Source organism: Tiliqua scincoides, chromosome 11 (assembly GCF_035046505.1).
Source record: "Tiliqua scincoides isolate rTilSci1 chromosome 11, rTilSci1.hap2, whole genome shotgun sequence".
In the NCBI taxonomy this organism is placed as follows: Eukaryota; Metazoa; Chordata; class Lepidosauria; order Squamata; family Scincidae; genus Tiliqua; species Tiliqua scincoides.
In genome coordinates, this window is record NC_089831.1 from 13,646,686 (window position 1) to 13,662,977 (window position 16,292).

Below are 16,292 nucleotides of genomic sequence, written 5' to 3' on the forward strand. Positions count from 1 at the left end.
AGAAGGCCAATTCTATGCTTGGGATCATTAGGAAGGGTACTGAGAACAAAACGGTTAGTATTATAATGCCGTTCTACAAATCTATGGTAAGGCCACACCTGGAGTATTGTGTCCAGTTCTGGTCGCTGCATCTCAAAAAAGACATAGTGGAAATGGAAAAGGTGCAAAAGAGAGCGACTAAGATGATTACGGGGCTGGGGCACCTTCCTTATGAGGAAAGGCTACGGCGTTTGGGCCTCTTCAGCCTAGAAAAGAGACGCTTGAGGGGGGACATGATTGAGACATACAAAATTATGCAGGGGATGGACAGAGTGGATAGGGAGATGCTCTTTACACTCTCACATAATACCAGAACCAGGGGACATCCACTAAAATTGAGTGTTGGGCGGGTTAGGACAGACAAAAGAAAATATTTCTTTACTCAGCGCGTGGTCGGTCTGTGGAACTCCTTGCCACAGGATGTGGTGCTGGCGTCTAGCCTAGACGCCTTTAAAAGGGGATTGGACGAGTTTCTGGAGGAAAAATCCATTATGGGGTACAAGCCATGATGTGTATGCGCAACCTCCTGATTTTAGGAATGGGTTAAGTCAGAATGCCAGATGTAGGGGAGAGCACCAGGATGAGGTCTCTTGTTATCTGGTGTGCTCCCTGGGGCATTTGGTGGGCCGCTGTGAGATACAGGAAGCTGGACTAGATGGGCCTATGGCCTGATCCAGTGGGGCTGTTCTTATGTTCTTATGTTCTTAGTTTCATGCTTCCTTTCTCACTTCCTTGTACCCTTTTGCATAACACCTTAGTTCCCTTTCCCTGCTGTAACTAAGCTTAAGTACGTGTAACCAAAACAGTCATACTGGCTTCCTCCATTTATCCCCAGCCTCCATGCCTGTTCCCTCCCTCCATTACTTCCCTTGTGTCGTTATGTAGTTTGCAAGCCCTGAAAGGAATCTTTTTTTTTTTTTACTCTATGCAAAATGCCAGGAACATGGATTTTGAGATAATAATGATGATAAGGAACATCAAACATTATACAGTCATATCTCACCAATTCTTAAGCTCTTGGGGAGACTTTGAACTAGTGAGAACCCAAAAGCCCCAGTCCAAACATCTGATGGGATGTAACACCACAGATAATGATGATGATGATGATCATCATCATCATCTTGTTATTAGCCAGGAAGGTATAATAGTTCAGGAGTTGAATTTAGAACTGGAAGTTCCAGGTTCAAATCCCCACTCTGCCATGAACTTTTCTGGGTGATCTTGGGCCAGTGACTCTCTCTGAGACTCACCTATCTCACAGGGTTACTGTGGTGAAAAAGGGAAAGAAGGAACTGTACACTACCCTGAGCCTCTTGGAAGAATGGCGGTAATAAAAATAGATAGATAGATTGTCATTCAGTCAGTCAGTCTGTCTGTCCCACTATGGCCAATGGAGTTTACTCCCCTAAATTGCCTTCCTTGGGATTGCACCACTTCTGCGTCTGTTACGTTTCAACACACACTTCAGTCACCAATCCTGAAAGCTCACTAGCCCACAAAACACAATCTAATATGTTTGGGCACCGACTGCTACATTCATGCCTGTCATCTTACTGTCACACTTTGCTTTCCCGTTAATTTCAAATGTCTTTCCTCTAAGTCAGCGGTTCCCAAACTGTGCATGGTGGTGCCCAAGGGCACCATGGGGCGCCCTCAACAAGCCTCTTCTTCCTGGCTTTCCCAGGTGTTGCCATCTTCGATTGTGTATCCAAGATGGTGGCACCCAGGAGAACTGGGAAGAAGAGGTTGCTGCAAAAGAAGGGCACAGTGACAATAAATGATGCATAACAGTCAAATTTATGGCAACTGCATCAATATACATACATTGTACAGGTGGCATAATTCTGTTTTCCTCAGGGCAGAACTTGACTCACCTTGGCACATAATTTTAAACACAAGTACATCTATGCACATGAACTGTCCCTGGAGCTTTGCCTCCCAGATCAGTGCAAATCTCCAATTTCTCCACTGTCTTTTGCCAGTCTGCAACAAAAATATACAGTTGGACCAGGGCATCCGTTCCTGGATACCAAAACCCATGGCTAACCAAATCTCTGGTTGTGCCTTGGAGCTCAGGTTCAACCTTCTACTGCGGGTTTGAAACCCACGGTGAGTTGAATCTACAGGTCCCGAATCCACAGATCAAAAGGTTGGATCTGTGCTAACTTTCTAGTTTGAAAATGATGAAATAGGGAACCGCTTGCCAAAACACTAGGCAGCACGTCACATGGAGCATTTTTCAGCCATTACCTGCGTGTGTAGGTTTATGGAGGACTGGTTTGGGGAGTAAGGCCCCCCGAGGTCATTCCTGAGTAGGTTGTCGCTGTGCATCTTAGTTTTGAGGCAGGTGATGTAACGATTACAAAAGTCCTTGCACAATTCATTCACCTTCTCCAGCTCCAGTAGATGAATTCTCAGGACCTGAATGGCCTTCACCATCTGGGGACAATTAAAACAAAGAACGGAAGTCAATCCAAAGTCCGTCAACCTCTACATAACCATTACTGTTTAATGTTACATCCAGAGGATCATTGCTTAACCTAGAAGAAGGGCACTTGCAGAAGGGCTCTTTAGAGTGCCAGCCTGTCATCGCTTCCTTGCTTGCGGAAGCAGGTGGAATTGCAAGAATCCTTCCATATTTCTGCAGATATAAAGTGTTTTGGAGACACAGTGGACAGACACTTCCTCCATTAACTCAATTGTTTCTCTTGTGATCTGCTGAACTGGGCATATACTGCCCACTTTTTCATTATGAGCAAGTTTATGACACTAATAGATGTGATTATTTAAGCAGTCACATGCAAAATGGCAATGCCCCTTCCACACCACTGTGGAGATACAGTGATATGTTGGGGGGACGGACGGACATAACAGGCAGAACATGTTTGGGGGGGACACAGTCAGACATCGACCCAACTCCCTCTTACCTCTCCTGTTTTTGTGTTGCACTGTATCTGGAAAGGTGCCTCTCAAGAAAAATTGGAATATAAGTACTAGAAAGCACCTATCCATGTGGTTACTGCATTGGACCCTGGTTCTTGCTATTAATAGATTTTCTGCTCTGTAAAGGTTATGATTCAAGCATGACGAAAACACAAGAGGCCAACAGATGGGACAATGACATTGTGTGAACATGAACAGTGTGTGACAATCCCATACGAAACGCCTCATCTGGAAGTACCAAAAAGCTCACAATGCTGATTAAACTAGGAGGCAACGCTACCAATAAGATCCGCCATATCAGCCAAGCAGTTATTTCTTTTTCACATTTTTATACCACCCTCCCTTCAAGGAGCTCCTTCCCTCCTTTTTGTCCACACAACAACCCTGTGAGGCAGGTGAGACTGAGAGAGAGCGACTGACCCAAGGTTACCTAGGTTTCTTTGTGGCTGAGTAAAGATTTGAACCTGGATCTTCCAGGTCTAACACCTGAACCACTGCACCATTCTGGCTCTCAGTTCTCTCTGCCTGTCCCATCTTCTACACACCACAACATTTCATCTTCATTAGTGGCTACCATGATGGATGCTTCTCTCAGTTTTGGACAGGTGAAGGTACTGGAAGCTCTGCTTGCAAATCTCAATGTACCAGTCTCAGACTGCTGTTGGGATCCAGCTGCAAGCAGTCAATGTTAAAGCATCCCTGATTATTCTCAGCTGACCACTCTTTCTAACAAGACTGGAGAGTAGAAATATGCTCATAAGCTCTCCCTGGAGCAAAGCCTTGGCCTCAGTAAAATATACCCCATAAATGTTAAAAAATTTACACATAAAACATGCCATGCATGGAACTGAGACCTTATGTTTTACAACTCTGGCTTGAAATCTTGAATAATATATAAAAATCCCAGCTATGCATAGGAGGGTGATAAATCAACGGCTTTGTGTTCTGTTTTTTTCAACCTAACAAAGAGTCTTTAAATTTCAAAGCAATTTTTCGACTTGCTAATTTTAGTGGCTATCCTTACAAACTATTAGTCACAGGCTACTCATGAGTAGGATGACTATGCAGGTTTGCCTGAGAGCGGCCCTCAATGCTGTCAAGTTGCTGGTATTGAGGGCTGCTCTCTGGGAAGCCCTCAATCTGGGCTTCAGATTGAGGGCATCATCTGGGAAGGAACCTGCATACATTGGGTCTGAAAAGTTTTTGCTCTTTGCTTGCGCTCAGGAAGACAAGCAACCTCTGAAAAATGACAAGAGTCTAGTAAGGAGGACCTGAAGATACAGAGGCAGTATTTTTGTCTCTCCTAATATGCTGTGAAGGGTTTCCCCTAACTGAATCACAAAGCCGGCAGGAAAGCAGGAAGAAAGGGCACAGAGACGGCAGGGGCGAGGGGGGGGGAGGATAGTTTATAAACACGCCAAGAAATAAAGGTTAATCAGAAGCATAACTAGCCAGGGGCAAACAGGGGACAAATCCCTTCTGCTCCTCCCCACTCCGGAGAATTCATGAGATTAAAGCAATGACGCCACCATCACCATCCTCCCCCGCCCCACCCGCCTGGGAGACAGTTCAAATGAGCCTGGTGCATTTATGGGTGCCACTGTGGTCCATGCCATTTTTTTAGAAGGAGAGAAGCAACGTGGATGGGGCAAAGGAGGAAGGCTTTGGGAGGAAGCAAGAGCAGCTTTGCTCGCTGTGCTTATAATAGCCATTACAGCAGGAATACCATCTTATATGTTTGTGTATGAGAGAGAGATTCAGGGCACTTCTAGACGGGCTCCTCCTAAAACCAGCCAGTCTTTTTCACTTGCAGTGATAGGTAAAAGTGCAATGTTCCTTCCACACCAGTGACATAGCTAAGAGGGGGGTTCAATTGCCCTGGGCACAATGCCTTGAAGGGGTGCCAAGGGGGTGCCTTCTGGAGGCCTTCTATGGCCTATGTGTATGGGGATGTTAAAAATTTATGTGCCCTGGGTGCTATGCCACTGTTTCACATTGCTATAGATACAGCATGCTTTGGGGACAGAGTGGGCTGTTTTTCCCTGACCTCTCCTGCTTTTGCTGTGTTCTATCCGGGCATGAGCCTCTTAGAAACCCAGAACGATAAATTTAACAAACCAGCCACATGTATGGCTATTACGCTGCTGTAACCACTGGGTTCATTATTAATAGGTTTTCTCCATTAATAAACATGACGGATTGAGGAGAAGGAAACTACAGGAAGGCGATGAATGGATGGGCCATGTGCCTCCCCCAGAAAGAGTGAATGAATGAAGCATGGCAATCCCAAGCACCCCATTTGGAAGCACAGTCAGTAACAGATAGAAGTGGTGACCGCAGGGCCTCTACCTGTGAGTTGAGGCCAGCCCAAAGGATCATGAGTATAGCTTTTCAACTCTGGGCCATACTGGAATGTCTAGCATGGGCACAAACAGTTCAAGAGTGACTCAGTGGTAATGGTACCAACCAAATGGTCTCCATGCATGTAGGTGCTTACATGCACACAAATGCCCATGACATTTCAATGGTGGTTGAGGAGCAAGAGCAGCAATGAGTGTTCAATGTGCTGCCTCCTCCCTTCCCTGCACGACTAGCTGCCGGTTTTGGATTTCTTTCACTAGATAGACAGCCGGTTCCCTTCATTCATTCATTCATTCATTCATTCATTCATTCATTCTAAGCTAGTTCCCTATATTCCATCCCACTCTTCCAACATTCTGTCACACTCCTGTATGACCAAGACCAATGCTCCCTGTAATGTTTACAGGGGGTCCAAGGAGTCTGTAGAGAGTTGCATGGAGCAGCTGCAGAGTGCCTGACAATGACACCATCGCTGAGCTCTGGAGCTCCGTGATGGAAGCTATGCTGGGCTCTGATTCAAGCTGTGTGGCCATGCCACTTAGAAAGACTGCTGACCAAGACAAAGAACCCAGAATAGGGATGACACTAGATAGAAGCAGGCATCTTTTTTATAGGGTTACCAAAGGCAGGGATCCCCCCCAATGGTATCCCCAAGAGCTAGGCCTGGGGAGATGCGAGTTCAAATCCTGACTTAGTCATGAAACTCATTGAGGGCCCAATCCTATGGGTCTCCAGCACCAGCATAGAGCACCAGGGGAGGAGGGAGCACTGGCAATGCACCCCAGTGCTGCGTGGATGGCCAGCTGGCACTCTTCCAGCGCTGGCCAGCGGTATTTTTGGGTAGGGGGGAGGCAGGGAGTAGGCAGAACGGGGAGGAGGGAGGGCGGAGGAAGGGGAGGATAGGGCCCGGGAGGAGGGCGGAGATGGCAGCAAGCTCTGTCATCATATTCTATCCTCCCTCCTGGCCTGGGCAGCCCAACACGGGTCTGCTCAGCTCTGTGCCCACTCAAACGTGAATGCAAAGCCAAGGAGACCCATTGCTGCCGGCTGCTGTTTACCTGGGGTAAGGAAGCAAATGCACCCTTCCCCCAAGAAGACCACTGGTGGTATCCCAGCACCCACAGGATCTGGCAGTCGCCATTTTGGTGAGTGACCTTGGACCAGTCATTTTCTTCTCTGTCAGACTAACCTACCTCACAGGATTGTTGGGGGAAGATCAAGCTCTTCTCTGAGCTGCTGAGAGAAATGGCAGGATTTAAAGTGCAATGCATAATTTTTTTTTTTTTTAAATGAATCAATTCAAAGCTTCTCACTGATCTACTGCCAGCCCAGTGCTTCTGTCCAGTGGCCACTTTCCTGAAAGTCAGCATCCAAGGGCACAGGCAGGGGAAGGCTTGACACATACGTATATATATGTGTGTGTGTATATGTATGTAAAATAAATCTCTCAATTATCTCAGCTCATTTGCTTGGGGTCTCTCATTTTATGTCCCTGCTTCGCTGAGCAGTATATCTGTCCGGATAAAGAGTTACAGTCCGATGGAATACGTGTGCAGGGTTGTAAAAAATACAGATGCTGAATTAATTGACTGTGTGGCACTCAGCAGCTGATTGAGTTGATAATGGCGAGATCTGACCTTTTTCTAATTTCTAATTATGTGCATTCCGCCTGTGAGGAATACATGATTCTTATTCTAATGATGGTTAATGTCGCTGGCCTTTTCATCTCTCCCTTTGCCTTCAGCTGGTGGACATATACATAGGATTAGGAGTATTAAGGTTGTGTAGACACAAACAAACAAACTTTGGAAAAAATAGATATATGGGGAGGGGAGCACTGCACGTTCCAGAGATAGTTCTTTCTTGTATCATTTCCCAGCCCTAGATATATGTTGCAGGAACACAAGAGTCCTTGGGAGGAGTGTGAATGCCAACAGCAATAGCAACAGAGAGGATTTAATAGTTGTACGGTGCTTTCTTCCTATGCAAAGTGAGTCATATGTAGGGATGGAAGGAAATGGTTTCATTTTTTTCACAGATTTCAGTGTTTTTCCAAAGTTAGAAATGTAGAAAGCAGTTTCATGTGTTTTTATTCAAAATTTATGTTAGAATTATAAATTATAATTAAAAGAGTACTAGGAAGGTGATATAGCTAATATAGTGTCAGCAGATGCAGCCACAGTCATTACCCATCCACCATCTGTTAAATAATAAATAAAAACCAAAGAAAGTTTTTTTTGCAGATTTCAGTGTGTTCATTTTTTGTTTTACAAAAATGAGAGGTGCAGAAAGTGATGTTATGTGTTTTTATTTTGTTATCACTATTTTTTTTTTCATCTTTGGTGATAGGTATTGATGTAATTCTTACAACAGTCCTGCAAGGTAAGCATTACTGCACCCATAGAGAAGACAGGGGAGACGGAGTGGCTTATTTAAGAACACCTACAGAATTCATGACAGAAGCAAGATTTCCTGACTCTCAAACTTGGTCGCATCACCTCTGTGTCACACCAGAGCATTAAGGCAAAAATAGCACTCCTGAATCCGCCCATCCCTTGAGGTCACCTAAAGAAGCTATCTTACTTCCACTGTCATTCTTGGAGACAGATCAAGTAGGGATGTGTGAAAGGGCCTTCTATGGCCTTCACTGTGTGAATTCCCTACTGGAAGACCCCTGTGCAGATCCTACCCTATGGGTTTTCCTACAGGAAGGTGAAAATGGTTCCTCTGCTGCCAGATTTTTAAGATTAATTAGGTGTACCTTTTTAAGTTAGTTGATTGGTGGCTGAGTTTGTTTTAAATTTTGCATCCTGTAAAATGATTGTCCTTACTGGGAGAAAAGTGGGGTATGTATGTATGTATGCACAAATAAATAAATAAATAAATAAATAAATAAATAAACCTTTCTAAAAATCTGAATGTTGTGAGCTGCAGAGAATCTTCCCGAGTGGTGAAGAAAGAGGGCATATATTTTTATTAAATAAATGAACATATGATGTTGTTTCAGGTTAAAGATCCATCTAATTCAATATCCTGATCTTCACAACCAGCTTCTGCTGGAAGGCCCCCCCAAGCATGAAGCCTGCTTGAAGCAGGGCTGGCCACCCAAGTGGGGGGAAACTTTCCCCACTTCCAACTCTCCACCTCCTCTCATTTCCCAAGTTTGAAAAGCGAGAGGGGAACACAGCGGAAAGGTGGAGGAGATGAATGGTGGGCTAGAGCGTTGTTCAGTGCTCCAGACCACCACTCTAGCCTGCTACTTTTCTTTCCTCCACCATTCCTCTTCCACATTATTCCCCTCTTCCCTTTACCAATCCAGGAAGTGGGAAGAGGAGGAGGAGTGGTGGAAGTGGTAACCGGGTTTCTGCCAGATAAGGAAATAAGCATTTGGTGTGGTAAGACATTGCAAAAGTGGTACAGGAGCATTTGACACATTGCCTCAGATGTTGGGAGGGCTTGGACTGTCCCTGGCTCGAAGGGCCATAAGTCAGGGAATGTGCATAAGAGAGAAACACTGTGGATGGTGGGTGATGGTGGGGAGGGGACAGGTAGGTTGCAAGGAGGAGAATGGTTGAGGCTTGTCATGTGGCTCTTCACCCAGAGGCCATTGCTACTTGCCCTAAGTAAGTGGAATATTGCATGGCTTCCCTAGAGTACATTACTTATTTAGCTAGCATTTACCAAGAAACCAGTGGAATTACTTGGCAAGCGGAAAAACCTGACCATTGCCTCTTGATGGACAGCTGCTTATTGCTAATTTTACTTCAGTGTCTGAGCTGCAGAATAAAAAAAAAAGTTTTGTAGAACTGTTGGGTAATTTTAATAAACCTCTCCTTATTTGTGCAGTCCAAAGCCGCCTCACCACCGATGCTCTCTACAGTAGTCTCTTAACAAAATGATAAATCACATCACACTGATCCTCTGGGTAATGTCATGATTTTAAGGTCCCCTTGCTTTTGGAGGAATTCATAAGCCATGTGCAATCATAATGTAATGGGGAAAGAAAAGTCATGTGAACGGTTGAACCAGAAATATGTTGCGCATTGTTAAGGTAACACATGGACATGTTCCTCTGTTTCCTCCCCCCTCACAGACATACACACAGAAAGGAAACAGAGCTCATGGTGGCATCTCAAAAATTTATCTCTCCCTCCTGTAAAAAAGGGAGTAAATAACAAAAATGCAAAATAAAATAAAATAAATTCCCCTACACTTGTATTTCTCAAGGTTGGTCCTCTGCCATACCCCTTCACATGATCCACCTATCTGAAGTACCACCAGAAATAACTTTTCCCCTTACCTCTGGGTAAGGCACCCTGGCCCCTATGGGTCTCCTTGAACTTGCATCACCTGAGATGGCACAAGTCCGAGAAGAGTGGAGTGGCTTGAAGTTGCTCCGAGCTCCCCAGGAATGGGGGTTGGGATCCGGCATAACTGCCGGATTCCAGCCCCGCCTCCCGCTCCCAACCCACCCGCCCTCGGTGGTTTGTCGGTGCAGAGGCTTGTGTCAGAGGCTTGCCGACTTACAAGGAGGCGCAAACGTGCCTTATGGCCCTAAATCATGTTAAAGCTAGCCCTGCTTTAACAACCCTAACTCCTAAACTTTTCAGGATTGCGCTGTAAATCAACTAAAGTTTCTTCAACTGGGCCAGCACATTACTTCTTCAGAATCAATGCTGCTCAGTAAGGAGTACATGGGCAACATTCCTAACTAAACAATCCTCAACTGGCACTCAAGTGCAAGTGCAACTGGCTGTAGAATGGACACAGCGGCTTGACAGAGCTCCAGTCTGACTCACTATCAGGCTTCATATGCCATTCTTGTTTACAAAAGATGAGGCCTTAGGTCAGGAATGGTATACCAGGTTCGTATGCAAAAGGTGACAGGTTCAATCACAGAACCGTTTTGACAATAGTGAACTGGGCTGTCAGGAGCCAGCCCACTCGCAAGCCCCTGACTTACCTGAGGGGGATGGCGTGGCAGCACTCGACCCCAAGGGGTCCTTCAGGAGAACCCACAGCACTTTCACTGCTCCAGAGGGGACAGCAGGAGGTGACAGACCCCGGCCACGGCAGGGCTGCAGCCACCACCCCAACAGGGAGGTCAGATGGGACGAACTCCCCCCCCTTGGAGTAATATCTGAGGCTATCTCAAGTTGCCCATACCTACTCCTGACCCCAAGGGGGCTTACAAGCAAGTCACTCATGCAGCAACTTGCCCCAGCCTCGCGGCTGTGGGCGGTGACTGCAGCCAGAGGGCGTGACATGGGCACACCAATGATCTGATCTAAGGCAGCATCACCTGTTCCCTGTTTAATTATGGTCCAGAGATGGAAGTGAGGCAGTGCTGTTTGAGAAAGGTAGACAGAGGACAAACGATGGCAGGTGAAGGACCCCACCAGCCTTGAGGGAAAACAATGACACTTTGCAGTGCTCCCGAAATTCATCAGTATGGCTTTAACTCTGACACTGAATCCCTTGGATAAATAACACAGAATGCTGAAATAAGAATGCTGAACTTTAATATAATCTGTGCAAAAATAGCAGCAGGTGGTCGCAACAAGCTGAGAAACTCCTGAAATAAAAAGGAAGGAGCTGGGCGTTTAACTCATTGTGAGCGCTTTCCAAATCCCTTTTGGTGTTGATGCCTTCGGTGGCCATCTCTGCACCACAGTAGCCTAGAAAAAGCACAGAACACACATCACCAAAATCCCACCTGCAACAAAAAAAGGGCAGAGCAAAATGGTGAAATCCCAGTGACGGCTACTCTTCAAATGCTCCAGAGCATAAAAAGAGCTACTCACCTCCTGCCGCGGATCTGGAGTCTAGAAGTGTTTCTTCTCAGGGAACTGGCTTGCCACAAGTGCTGAGGTTCTGCTGCTCAGGTGCTTCAGACAGAAGGATAGGGCTCTGACAGGGGAGCTTGCACAAACTAAGGCCATCAAGTCAAATGGTCATGGAAAAATGCCTAATTTGAAGGGTGGTTTGGGAGGGCGGAATTGCATCTGGGACATGCATCTAGAGCAGTCAAAACTGCTCTCCTCCTGCCCTTCACCCAGTTCTGCACATGAATGTTCTCAAACAATCTTGAACTGTCATGGAATGGCAGAAGTGATGGAACGTAACACTCCTGGGACCAGGGCTGCAATTAGCACCCCTTTTTGTATGTCCAAAAATCTTCTGCCAGTCAGTTTCATTGGATGACACCCGTCTTCTAGTATTGTGTGAGAGAGATTAAAAAAACAAAACACCTCTCTCCTTTCCTTCTTCCACACACCATGCGTAACACTGTCCAACCCACTTTTTTGTATCTTAGACCAGGGGTGCCCAAACCCCGGCCCTGGGGCCACTTGCAGCCCTCGTGGACTCCCAATGTGGCCCTCAGGGAGCCCCCAGTCTCCAATGAACCTCTGGCCCTCTGGAGATTTGCTGGAGCCCACACTGGCCTGATGCAACTGCTCTCAGCATGAGGGCAACTGTTTGACCTCTTGCATGAGCTGTGGGATGAGGGCTCCCTCCACTGCTTGCTGTTTCATGTCTGTGATGCAGTAGTGGCAGCAAAGGAAAGGCCAGCCTTGCTTTGTACAAGGCCTTTTATAGGCCTTGGGCTATTGCAAGACCTTCATTCATTCATATAAATTCATCTTTAATATATATATTTATGTAAACATATGCAAATTTATTCAAATTTTAAATGTAAATTAATTCTCCCCCCCCCCCGGCCCCTGACACTGTGAGAGAGATGATGTGGCCCTCTTGCCAAAAACTTTGGACACCCTAATGTCATTTCTGGAATCAGTGCCTCATATATACCCAAGAATAGGGCTAACTTCCAAAGTAACAGAACCTTTTTTTTTGGGGGGGGGGGGGGGTTTGGCAGTGTAATTTTATAACCCTCAACCATTTTCTCCATAATCCCATTTTTCCCTGGATTCGAAAGCTCCAAACATTGTAGCCCTCTCTTAAGGAACGCACTCTAGCCTGTGGATCATTTTAGTTGCCTCTTTTGCACCTTTCCAAACTCTAAGCTGCTGTAGACGGCTTTAAGAGATACTTCACAAAGTCAAGGAGGGCAGGTTTATCCTTAGCTGTAACAACTAAACAAAACTTCCATGATCAAGAGCAATACACCACACTGAACACCAGCTGTTGGGTGACAACCATGTGGGAGGAGGGCAGGTGCCTTCATGCCCTCCTTGTGGGATTCCCAGAGGTACACCTATGGCCACTGGATCCACTCAGAGCTCTCCTTACAAAGCAGTAATATGGACATCTAAGAAGGTGTAACACAATAGTTGTTAGCTTTGCTACCCAGCCTTTAATATCTGTAGCACAGAAGACACAGCCATTGAAGACCTGCTTTGTTAAGGCCAGGGGAACCTCAATATGGATCATCATTTGCTTTGTCTTAGGAACAAAACTTTGTAGTTTGGCAACAATCAGCTGAACATGTGACTCTACTATATTGGAAACGAAGCACTTGCTGTCAGTGGCTTCACACTCCCTTTGGATGTTGAGGTTTCTCTAACTGTTCTCCACTTGTGACACGAGGCTATCTTCCAAAGATGCTATTGATAGAGTTAAGTAAATGCCAGGAGCTTTTCTGCTCTTGGGCACAGCAGTCACTCTCTGCAGATTGGCTCCTTATTCCTCAAAAATGTCGATTCCCAAATGTGATCATCCTCCCCAAACGGCCCTAATATGACAGATCATCATCACATCCTCCTCCTGAGAAGCCTGCTGTAAAATTTCCAGTCTGAATGGCTGCAGGATCTTGGAAGCAGACTCTGTTATGCAAAACAAGATGTATGCAAATGTGGTTAATTGACCTCGCTGCTTCCAGCAGTAGAAAGTGGAATTTTTTTTCAGGGCTGGATTTAGCCCCGAATAAGAACTAATCTCGATGTTACAATAATTTTGTGATTTCTTCACCCACAATGTAATAATTTAAGCCATTAGCAATCCCTTTCACGTGTGGAAGGTATGGTGAAGTTTCACCCTGACACACTGGGTTCCATGATGATTTGGCATGTGAGGCTTCTTCAATGGCCACATGATTGTCACACAATAATTATGTTGGGTGCCAGGCAGAAGAATGTCAGTAGTATCCCCGATACATTTCTGCAGCTAGCAGAGTAGCTGATCTTGTTGCTATCTAGGTGAGGGGGCTATCTAAGCCAGGGATGTCAAACTTGTTTCATACAGAGGGCTGAAGTTAGCATTCAAGGCTGGAAGTGATGTCATTAAGCAGGAAGCGACATCATGAAGCAGATGATGGCCAGAAATAAGCACTTTGTTCTCACACAGAAACTCATTAGCTGCAAATGACAGAAGAGAAAATGTGCTAATCTTGTTCACATTTTCAAGATATGAGAGAGCCCAATTATCACACTGGGAGAGCCCATTATAACAGAAGGGGCATATAAATTGTTTCCGGGGGCTGCATCTGGCCTGTAGGTCTTATGTTTGACACCCCTGATCTAGGCATTGCATCTCCATCAGTCTCTTCAAGTACTGGTATCTCCTTTATCTGATTATGCAATGAGTGCAATGGTTCCATTTTGGAAAAGAGCAGAGACTGAGGAATTGCCTAGAACAGTGTTTTTCAAACTGTGTGTCAGGACCCACTAGGTGGGACGTGAGCCAATTTCAGCTGGGTCCCCATTCATTTCAATGCGTATTTTATTTTAAATGCATTTGACTTAATGCTATTAAGTTTACAGTGACTTCATTTGAGGAAATGTTACAGATCTGTACTTTTAACAGGCTACCATGTATATGCTTTTAACAATGACAGTCAGTGGGTACTCACTTACTCGTGGGTAAATGTGGATAGGATTGCAGCCTTTGGAGTGTTTGGGGATTTTTTTTAAGCAGATCAGCAACTGCTTGGGGGGGGGTTAGGAAGGTTCTTCTTTATTTTAAATAATTTTTTAAACTTATTATAAACTTTTAATTTACTTAGGGTACAAACCTAACCCCTTATGTCAGTACTTTCCAGCACTGGCCTAGTGGTGCCAATGGGACGTGTGTTGCATCCTGCAGTTGGGTGTCACTCACGAAGGCCACCTCAAAGTAAGGGAATGTTTGTTCCCTTACCTTAGAGCTTCATTGCCTTTATATCAGTGCTGGAAAGCACTGCCATAAGGGGTTAGGATTGCACCCTCTGTTACATAATTTAGGCTGCAATCCTAACAACACTTTCTTGAGCCCTGCTGAATAAAATAGGATGTACTTGTGAGTAGACCTGGTTAGGCTTGTGCCCTTAATTTGATTTTGTCAAAAGGGGGGTGTTAAAAATTTCCCATTTGATGTCACTTTTGGCCATGACATAACTTCCAGTGGGCCCTGACAGATTTTCATTCTAAAAAGTGGGTCCCAGTGCGAAAAGGTTTGAGAACCATTGGCCTAGAACATGTTCCCTAAACAATGTGATAAATGAGAGCAATCAAGGAGGAAAAAAAAACCTTTAGGATGTCTTTTACCATCACACTTTGACTAGGGTGGCCAACCCTCCAGAACTGGCCTAGTCTTCAGGAATCAGTGTCAATCTTCAGATGACTACTGAAAGCAATCCTGGAGATTTTAATTGGGCCTGCAGGGATTTCCAATATGGCATCATGTTGGAACAAAACGTTTCCAGGATTAGCTTCCATCGGAGTCAGCAACCCTATCATCAGTGTTGTGTCATTAAGAACAACACACACATGTGGTTAAGAATCTACCTCATTTACCACACCAAGCAGGTATATTTTCAGAGGGGCTAACATCTGCATTAGAGCTTGAAGAAGCTTCCAATGCTTGAGTCAATTGGTCTGAGCATGTGTGTTTCTTCACCTTGGACAATGTATTAATAAGGACTGTGGCTGGTCCAGCCCAGAACATTACCAGGTTGTCCAGCTCAGGATCATCGCTAAAGAAAGGCTTGTGCTCCTGTTCTTGCTGGTGTACAAAATTCTCGATGTCAACATCAAAGCTGGCAGAAGTGATGCACTCTGAGCCCTGTGTCGCCTGCTCACACTTCTCAAACAGCAGTGTCAGAAGCGGGAAGAGAGGATGCCTAAAAAAGACAGGCGGAAAACACAATGTCATTTCACGGTTGAAAATATATTGCCATAGATGCAATTGGTTCTATTTCTCAGTCCATGGGATAGATGTGTCCTGTATTGCCTACACCTACTTAGTTACGAGAGGCTCAGTAGGTGTAGATGTTACCTCCATCATTCCTCCTCCTCTCACTCCATAGATCTGAAAAGAGAGTATAGCCCACTCTAGCCCATCACTCTCCTCTCCCCTTCTCCTTTTTTTCAAATCTGGAGAGGAGAAGAAGGAGCGATGGCAGTAGATAATATACCATCAAGTAAATTCCCTTTAAAAAAAAAGTCAATTCCCTCCACAAATGTTAATCTGAAAGGTTGAGGAACAAATACAGAGTGGCCTGACATGTCCTTGGATGTCAACACTCCAAGAGTCTGACTCAGAACAAGAAAACTTCCTACGTAAAGAATAGTTTCTGCAATGCAACAATATTCACCGATTTGGGGGAGAGCGAAGAGGGATGGAACAGAAATTAGAACACCAGTGCATGTGTATAAACTCTGGTAACATTTGTTCAGAAGCACTCTGAATTCTCCACAAAACGAGGGGCATTGATTTACCAGGAACTAGAAAACAGAGACTGTCCATGAAAAATAGGAACAGATGGTGCATATGTAGTCTTATTCTGTTCATGTTTTTTTAAAAAGCAAATTCCACTGGCTATAGAATCACACCACCAGACTTACCATGGATAGGACTGAAATTGACCAGATGATCCCGTATCTTCTGCTATTTTGGTATTTCAGCAGCAGAACAAATGTTTGGACAGACCAAGCTGATCTACACATTCTGAATAATCAGGTTTGCACATCTGGAAATTCCTTTGGGGGAAGCAGTTGGAAGGAGGGAAA

General features: G+C 45.1%; 1 protein-coding gene across 3 annotated transcripts in view; it reads right to left on the reverse strand.

The window, feature by feature from the left end:
* The window catches only part of PKNOX2 (PBX/knotted 1 homeobox 2), a 328,938-nt gene that overhangs the window by 42,962 nt on the left and 269,684 nt on the right, over positions 1-16,292 (reverse strand). For all 3 annotated transcript variants that reach the window (XM_066639289.1, XM_066639288.1, XM_066639290.1), the window contains 2 exons: positions 15,232-15,403; positions 2,290-2,478 (listed from right to left, as the gene is read on the reverse strand). In XM_066639289.1, coding sequence (XP_066495386.1) covers positions 2,290-2,478; positions 15,232-15,403 — 361 coding nt within the window. The remainder of the gene's footprint in view (positions 1-2,289; positions 2,479-15,231; positions 15,404-16,292) is intronic.